Genomic DNA, 9,761 nt, shown 5'->3' with positions numbered 1-9,761 from the left:
AAAAAAAAAATGACTACAGAATTGGGATGTGTTTGTAAGTTTAGTGGAGAACAACTGTCTGCCTGCAATTTCAGAGAAGTAGATGATACTTTGTAAGGTCTGCAGTTAGGAACTTTCCAGCTAGACAAGGCAGACTGAGAGGAACAAGTGTACAAGATAAGATGTATAAAACAGCACCAGATATTCAGGGAATCAAAGTTGCTGAACTGGTAATGAGTGTTGTGGGGGGGAGAACAAGTATAGGAGGCTAGAGACACTGTGAGAAAGAGAAGCGGTGTCAGCTTAGGAAGCATCTTGCATAGTATTAGAAGAGAAAACAGACTGTAGTTTTAGCATGAGAATGGGACAAATTTCTCATTCCTATACATGTACAAGAAACTTCTAGTATAGGTGAAGGGGATCTAAGGGAGTTGCAAGCTTTCTGAACCTTTTCTTGATTGTCTTTTTTGGGGCTGACAGTAAAAATGTTGAGCCATTAGGACCCATTAGGAGCCCAGATCCGACTAGTTATGCCGCAGAAGTTCCATCATACTATAAACAGAATACTCAGGAATTTTGGTCTTCATCGATCAGGGATTTCATTATACTGTACTTATAAGTAATAAGTAAACCTGTTAAATGGTTTAGTGGATCCTGGCAGAAGATATGAGGTATCTGGATCAGAGATAAAAGACTTTATTACTCGTGGCATGGAAAGCAACTTAAGATTCAACGTGTGTATGCTGATTCCTCTTTACCCCAGGTCTCTTGGGGGTCATAATACAGGCCTGGATGAATGCTAATTGATGTCACAGCTGAGAAACACTGAGTTCAGGGAACCTAGCCTTTTATACCAAGCAGCAAACAGTCCTGCCGTTTGTCCCAGAGAGAGACACTACTCTCATCCTTCAAGGTTGCTGGCTGCATGCACAGACCTGAGAAATGGGTCAGATGAAGGGCAGGCAGGGCCTTGCATTCTTGGAACACCCTGGAAGATGTTGCAGGGGCTCTCGGTTCCCACCACGGATTGCCTCTCCTAATAAGTCTCATCTCTCAAAAATAGAAAATGTACTCTTTTTCTAAAAAACAAAAAATCACTATTCTATTTACCTGGTGTCATCCAAATAGGATTCTTGATGGTGTCTGCAATATCTTGTAATGCTAAACACTGAGGAACTGTATTCCCTGTGCAGTCACATATGTGACAGACTTTCAGAGAGAAAATTACAAAATATTGAAGTTTAGAGTAAACCCTTGCTCCGCAAGTCTGAAAAAGAGAATGACATTTTTTGGGGGGAGGGGGCGTTATCAAAACTGGATTTCAAATGGAGAAGAAAAGAGAAACATATTTGAAGAAGTCTGTATTTTTATTCAGGACGTTTGCCAATTAAACCAGATTTTAAAAATACCTGTCCAGAAACAAAAAATACTATCTCTCATATAATATGTTTTTATATATATTGAAATCTTTATTTAGATTTTCTCATTTGATTGTTAACCCTGTATTTTGCCAATGAAGAAGGTGTATATAAAGTTGTAAAGTTGCTTTATGTCCCAAAGATGGTAAATGACAGGGCAGAAATTGAATTGAAGTCGTGTGAAGTCTAAGTCAGTCACTACATGCTTTCACAGTGCTGGATCTGTTAGAAAGAAGCGTCCACACCACATGGAAGTGAATGAGTGGTAACTGGAATGTGAAGCCTTAGCCCCAGATAAGGAGGAGCTCACACAGTGCAGTCCTCACCTTCTAGCTCCCACGGTCAACTCTGACAGCCAGGACTCTCACAGCCCAGCCCTGAGTCCGGGGCGAGGATGGTCTGAGTGAGGGATTCTCAAGCAGAGTATTTAGTTCTTATCACCGAGACTCCTAGTTTTGCTCTAATTCTGTACCCCAGTTCTAGGAATAGGCTTCTTTCCCCCTGTGACTAAGCCCTTTTCTTGTATTATATTTCAAGGACTGAGTCATTGCCCAAGTTTCTATTTAGGTGGCTTGCTGGATTCCTCCAAACCTGGAGAATCCTAAAGGCTAGAAGCCTCCCCCTACACTTCAATTCTCCTGACTTTTAAAACCTCTGCCAGCTGCTCTCACCTTCTTTTTGCATCTTAGAAAATCCGTTCATTTTCTCTGTTCCAACTTTTCTTCTTCATTATTGACACCAACAATTTCCAAAAGGTGGTAAGGATAATTTTTGTAGTATTTATAGTTCAACTTGGAATGAGAGGAATGAGGATGTCACAAGCCAATGACGATGGACAGATAATTTAGGCCTAATAAGACCAGCAGTCATTTTAAGTATCCTGGTGAACTCAAGCTATTCAGATTATTTGCCAAGGAAATTACAAGTATGATCACAATATTATTGTCTGTCACTAAAATTTCTTGGAAAGTGTAAGTATCATATTTATGGGTTGAATATATTGGTGATTTGTAGACCTGAAGCTTTGCAAGATAAAATATGATGCAGAATTCAAAGGAAAAAAATCTTCTGTTTAGCTACCAAAATCACTACCTTTTCTTGACGTAGTGTTAGTCCCATCCTAGGATACAAACTGTCTATGTAAGAACTGTAGGAAAAGCTCCAAATCCTACTGGTGGGTATGAAGGAGGGTGTAGGATGGGAAACGATTATTAGAGGGGCTTACCCAGGGAGCATGTCGTAAATTATGAGGACTTAGCCCATCTGGATGGGGAATACAAGGGAGTCAGATGGAGGTGAAAATCCCTGTAGGTATAAAATGTTAAGCTTCTTCTAGAGGATTATAAGTTACTTCATTATTGTGTACTCTTTCTCTTGACCTCTGGGGACCAACAGCATCCTGGTGAAAGGGTTAGAATTCTGCATTATACAGTAGCTGTAGACCAGAAGAAAGTCAGCTGACCCACAGGAGTATTGTATTTCAGTGGTCCTAGGACTAGAATTATATTTCCTGTTTTTGTTATTTATTCATAAGTTTTAAGTTGTACATGATTGAAGCTTGAATATTGTTTCTACAGGCTTTCGAAGATATATATATAGAAAGGAAAAAGACCATTAAGATTATCCTGGAATATGCTGACAAGATATTCACTTACATCTTCATTCTGGAATTGCTTCTAAAATGGGTAGCATATGGTTACAAAACGTATTTCACCAATGCCTGGTGTTGGCTGGATTTCTTAATTGTTGATGTAGGTACTTTTGATTATATTATTAAAGAGAGTTTATTTTTACTAAGTGTTCTAAAAAACTTTCACCGATATTATACGTTATTCTAATTTTGGTTTTGGGCTTTTAGGCTAAAGCGGCGTTTCTCAACCCACAGGAACGACCCACAGGAACTGTATTAAAGGGCTGTGGCATTAGGAAGGTTGAGAACCACTGGGCTACAGATGTGTGTTTTTAGAAATATTAGTACAGAGTGGAAACATATTTGCAAGAAATATTAGAAATCTTTCAACAAATGTAAATTCTCTTCTATGCCATTCTAACATTTATAATTGACTTTGTTGTTGTTGTTGAGAGGCAGAGTCTTGCTATGCTGCCCTGGCTGATCTCAAACTCCAGAGCTGACGTGATTCTCCTGCCTCAGATTCCCAAAGCTCTGGGATTATAGGCATGAGCTACCACTCCCAGCCTTGTAATTGGCTTTTGCCTATATTTTCTGCAATCAGAGGAGATGTGATTTTTTAAAAGTATGAGGTTTGAGAATCTTTTCTGTTAGGAATAAGAAGTGATTAAAAACTAAGGAGAGGGAGGTGGGAAGAATAAGGGACAGAGGCACAGATTTAAAGAGATGGCATACTGATTATTCACAGTGTAAAATTAGGAGATAAAAGATGAGAGATATATCAAGTTGTCTGATATGTGACCTAAATTTTATGTAAAAATGGTAGAGCTAAAGCTAACTACATTTATATTTGGGGAAGAGAAGGCGCAGAATTTTAAAACAGTTATCATAAGCATAATAATAGGGAAAACCAAAATGAGACAAAACTCTTATCTCTATTTCAAACAAGTGACACATCCTTATCATGGCAGTGGAGAAGAGAAGTAAGCATTAATAATTTCACATAATAAATTCAAAGTAATGTTGAATACTTGGATGGTGGAAAATACATAAAAATATTTTAATTTATGCATTATTTTTATTGAAACAACAATATTGTTATAGGCTTTTTCTTGAATGAATAAATATAAGGGTACATATGATTATGTTGCATCATTTGTATTTATTAGGTAAAGTCCAGGTTTTACTTGAGGCTTTATTGAGGTAGTCCAGAAAGGAACCTTAAAAGAGGTGGTGAGATCAAAGAGTCTCAAATGGAATTTAATGGCACAACTCCCACTATTACCACTTTATTCTTATTGAGTATACCCTAATTATTTTATTTTGTATTATAATGATCTAATTTAATGAAATATTATATATGATATTTTGTATTATTTTAAAGACTTTGTTAATCATTAGCCTCAATCTCTCAATCATATTTTTCTCGGAATAATATGTTCTTCATCTTTTACTAATTATCCCAGATTTTCAAAGACCTCGCCTTTGTGCTTAGGGAATAAAAATCCCATATTTAGTCATAGTTTTCGGAGATTTGTTTTCTATATGATGTCTAGAATAATTACCAATAATCATGCAAATTTTATGTGCCAATAAGTGCTTTAACATTCAGCCAAGTGTGTGTATTATCAGATTTTTCAGAAAAGATAAATTAATACTGGAGCATTCAGGGATAAGAAAAATACAAGTAAAAATGACTGTACATAGCAAAATCTGACTACAAAATTTAGCCAGCACTAGTCATATTTACTTAAAAGTTCAACTTCTCAAATGATGTTTAAAATTCAGTAAATATTGTTTTTGTTTTTGTTTTAATTTTTGTTTATTTTGCAGTTTTGGCCAGGGTAGGGCTTGAACCTGCCACCCCTGGTATATGGGGCCAGTCCCTGCTCCTTGAATCACAGGCACCACCAGTAAATATTGTTTTTAACAGCACAATATATTAAATATCAAAAGCAAAAACATTTTTGCATTCTATGTACGTTGTATACTTTGTCAAAGTATAGCTATACCCTGTACCTCCTGGGTTTTCTTGGCTTCCTCTATGAGAACTCTAAGTTTTGGTAACTTATGTTAATGATGTTATATTGTTTACCTGTTTTGCCTCACCTTTTATATATTAAATTATCTCTTACTGCTTAGAAAAATAAAAATGGTAAAATGGACGCTTTTGTAATTTAATAGCTTTAAAGAAAGGCTAGGCAATATAAAAAGAAATAATAGAAGGAAAGTGTAATTTTTTTTTCTCTTAAACTTTGAATATGATTGGGTCTTTCAAAAGTTGAAGATATTCAAAAACCTTTAAAATATTTTCACAAACATACTATTTTCATCACGCATTATAATAAATAAAAGCTTATAAGAACTGATGTTTTACTAATAAATTAAGAGAGGTGGCTATTTAATAGAAGAAATTATTTTATGTATTTTATGGCTGAACTGGGGATTATCAAGGGGTGTTAAGATGAAAAATTATATATATATATATATATGGATATGTAACGTAGAAATCGAGGAAGTATATCATTTCAACTTGAAATATTATTTAATATTTTTGAAACAAACCAATGTAGTGCAAAACATGGAGAGTAAGCCTACAACATTCTCCCTTGTAGAAATTCAAATCTAGGGATGCAGATTTAGAAAAGAGGCTAAAATCTTGAGGTTTTTTTCCCCCTGGCAAAATAGAGAAACTTAACTAGAGCAGTTGTTCTCAAAGTACAACCCCTAACCCAAAAGCATTGACACATATAAGAGGGTTTTTTTTAGGCATGTGATAAAATCTCAGGACCCGCCTCTAAGACTTACTGAATGAGAAATTTGAGGGTTGAGACCCCGCATACTGTTTGTAACACGTCCTCCGGGTGACTTTGATGCATGTTCAGGTTTCAGGAAACAGACCTGAAGGTAGACAGACTCATCCATTTTCTGCAGGCTTCTCGATTATATGAAATACAATTGAACATTACTCATCAGTATAGTCACATATTTGTATAGCTACATGTGTAAGCATACAAATTCACGTACTACTTATATTGTCTCAGTTACTAATGTACTATAGTTTTCTCAATAATACGTATATATTATATTCAATATCAGAAAACTCACTTAAGAGTGGTTTAGATAACAGGTCTACCTCTATTTTAGGGGATACTTAAATTATAACGAACATGTCTTAGTTTATTTTATGTTGCTGTAACTCAGTGTTTTTCAGCCTTTTTTATCTCATAGCACACTTGAAATGATAGTTAACTTCCATGGCACACTTAGATCATATTGATTTTAAAAAAGAGTAAAAAAATAGAACAGTGCTTTGAATAGTACTTACTGTGCTTTGAACTTCTTTCAAAAATAATTTAATGATATTTAAAAAATTTTGCGGCACACTTAAGATCATCTCATGGCACACCAGTGTGCTACAGCTCACCAGTTGAAAATCACTAAACTGATAACTAAATACTAGGTTATTTATAGAGAAGAGAAATTAATGTCCTAGAATCATAGAGGCTTGGAAGCAGAAGGTGAAGGGGCCACATCTGATGAGCCTTCTTGCTAGCAGGGACTTTCTGCAAATTCCCAAAGCAGTACAGGGCATCACATGACAAAGGGAGACCCTGAGAGCCAAGCTGGCTTTCATAATAGATCCCTCTTGTGATAACTAATTTAATCTTCTGATGACCCATTGATTCCTTAATCCAGTACATGTGTGGATTAACACATTCATGAGGGCCAAGTCTTCAGGCCTCAATTTTGTAAAAGTTACATCAGGGATTAAGTTTCAGTATAAATTTTGCAGGGGACAAACATTCAAACCACCACAACATATTTTAAATCTTTAGGTTTTTTCAGATTGAAGAGGGAATATACTTATTTTAAAGTGTACTTAAGAGGAAAATAATGGATATAAATGACTTGGTCAATTTAAGAGTGGTATGAGGAGCAATGAGTTCAGTTCAGCATCCATAGTACAGTGGTTAGGGTGCCAGCCACATACACCAAGGCTGGCAGGTTTGAACCCAGCCCGAGACAGCTAAATAACAATGACAACTGCAACAAAAAATAGCCAGGCATTGTGGTGGGTGCCTGTAGTCCCAGCTACTTGAGAGGCTGAGGCAAGAGAATCGCTTAAGCCCAAGAGTTTGAGGTTGCTGTGAGCTGTGATGCTGCAGCACTCTACCGAGGGCAACATAGTGAGATTCTGTCTCAAAAAAAAAAAAAAAAAGAAAGAAAGAAATTAGAAAGAAAAAGTAATGTTACTTTTAGTGAGATTTTCAAAATCTCATAGGAGGACAAACACTATAACTCCTCCTGCTTCATACATCAGTTTATTTGTCTCTGATAGCAGCAGCAATGAACTTGTGAACAATGATTGTTCCTACTCCTTAGATGGTCAAAATCAGGTAGTTGACCCTTATGTGTTCCAGTCCTTCCCTATTCCTAGTCACTACCTTACTTGTAATGCACAACTGCATTCTACCTATTGTCCTTAGACTTTTTCTCTTGATACATAAAGTATAAAATAAATGAATATTTTAAGCAGAACTAATTCAGAGAGTTTATTCATTTGCAGATCCATATCTAAGGTCATTGACAAGCTCGTTGCTGTGTTACTAAAATGTGTATTGATTGTATTTCTATCCATGTTCTTTATTCTGAGATAATTTATGATAAGAACGCAAATTTCTTTTGGACGCTGGTTGCAGTAATTGTGGCTGGTTTGTCTAACATGATGAAGTTCTTATATATCTATGTTGATTGTGAAGCCAGTGAAATCATTTGCTTTTGTTCTTTCTTCAGTATAATTGAAGTTTTTCTCCCACTAATTATTACTAGGTAGATCTTTAGAACCAATACTGAAACTACAGGGCAGAAGAAATCTTGCAGGAAATTTGTTCCACCTCAAAATCATAAGTCTTCAGGATGTTTTTGAATAAGAAAATTTATATTAGAACTGAGATTTAGTTAAGATAATGCCACACTTTTATGACACCTTCAGAATCACACACTTAATTTTGCTCTGAGTTTTATTTAAATTGAAAATTTGAACATTGATTTAATTATACGTATTTTTGATTTTATAAGCAATCGTATAACCATTGGTTACAAAAGTGTGAAAGCATACGTCTGATTTCTATTCAGATAAACTAAATGACCTATTTCTTTCAATTACTTCTTATCATGGTTAACCTTTAAAACTAATTTCCTTACAAGAATATCCATCTCACTTTGTTTTAACGCAATGACCAGATACTTCATTCATAAAACCTTATTGTTCTATAGAGCTGAGCCTCATGAGTTTAAAAATTGAATTTTTCTACTTATGCTTTATCATTTCATTGTCACGATTAATGAAAGTGCCATTTTTTTTTTACAGGTTTCTTTGGTTACTTTAGTCGCAAATGCTCTTGGCTACTCGGATCTTGGCCCCATTAAATCCCTTCGGACCCTTAGAGCGTTAAGACCTCTGAGAGCCTTATCTAGGTTTGAAGGGATGAGGGTAAGAAATACTAAATTCCCCAATATAATGCTCTTATTTTTAAAATAGGTATATATAGAAATTATGGGCTGTTTATATTTACATGCATGAGTATCCATATACATACCTATCCGTACATACCTGACACCATCTCTCATACGTTACTTTATCAAGGACTTGCCTATACCAGGTGCTCAAATAATATGCATTTAAGGAATGTTCTGGATAGAAAGCATCAGAGAAGACAGGAAAGTAAGGTAGCATGAGCCACCACATTTAATTTCATCCTTCCAATAATGTTTCAGAGTTAGTTGAAATTACATCCAAGTTACATGCATATAATTATTAATTTAAGAAAACTGAAATTCTGAGAGTTTACTTAATTTGTGCTAGGCTGCAAAAGTACCTGGAAAGACGTTCATTTAGCAGAGATAAGCAAGATTAAATAATGACTACCATCAACCCAGCTTTAAAGGTTGTATTAAATCACCAGCTGCATAAAACACATGGAGGACACATCTTATTTTCTGTGATTAGGCCACATCTTCCTGTGTTTCTACTCTTCCCAATTTTCTTCTCCAGATTTACCTGCTTTCTCACACTTCTGTTGTTCTCTCTTCCCAGAAGGCCTCTACCTGCCCTACCCCAACTCTAACCCATCAATGTGGGAGATAGACACCTACCTATACTTTCAGGTTCAACATAAATTTTACTTGTCTGTTTATGAGCAGACATATTTGGGCATTATTCCTCTATATTCAGATACCTAAAACCTTCATTATACTGTATTTTATTTATTTGTTGACCTAAATGCATCCCATCTACCTCATAGTTTCTGAACAATTAACATGGGAATTAGTCTAGTTTATTGATGCTTTGAGTGTGGTCTAATGACCAGTTATCAGCATCAACTGAGAACTTGCTAAAAATTTAAATTCCTGGGCCCTCCCCAAACCCACTGAATCAGAAATTCTGGAATAGAGACATCTTAAGGTTTTAACTAGACTCAAGTAGGAAGTAATGATCTTTTAGCCAAGCAGATTTTACTGTTATCCCTGCTAAACTAATTATGACTGTAATCTCTTCTACTTAATGCATTTAGAGTATAAGGGTTCCCAAGACTATAAGAGAGTATGATTATACAAACAAACAAAAAAAAAATTCAGAAACAGACATTCAAATAAGTTTAAATTCCATTTTGTGCAAAAAGATGGTATTGGAATTGATGTTAACTTAATTTTTTTGAGCATTAGTTGAA

General features: G+C 35.4%; 1 protein-coding gene across 3 annotated transcripts in view; it reads left to right on the top strand.

Annotated features, from left to right (window-relative positions):
* The window catches only part of SCN9A (sodium voltage-gated channel alpha subunit 9), a 166,617-nt gene that overhangs the window by 122,905 nt on the left and 33,951 nt on the right, over window positions 1-9,761 (top strand). For all 3 annotated transcript variants that reach the window (XM_012808458.1, XM_003795149.2, XM_012808459.1), the window contains 2 exons: window positions 2,975-3,148; window positions 8,402-8,524. In XM_012808458.1, the coding sequence (XP_012663912.1) occupies window positions 2,975-3,148; window positions 8,402-8,524 (297 nt within the window). The remainder of the gene's footprint in view (window positions 1-2,974; window positions 3,149-8,401; window positions 8,525-9,761) is intronic.

The sequence above is a fragment of the Otolemur garnettii genome, unplaced genomic scaffold, assembly GCF_000181295.1.
Source record: "Otolemur garnettii isolate 467f Iridium unplaced genomic scaffold, OtoGar3 scaffold00090, whole genome shotgun sequence".
Lineage (NCBI taxonomy): Eukaryota > Metazoa > Chordata > Mammalia > Primates > Galagidae > Otolemur > Otolemur garnettii.
This window is presented reverse-complemented; position numbering and strand designations above follow the sequence as displayed.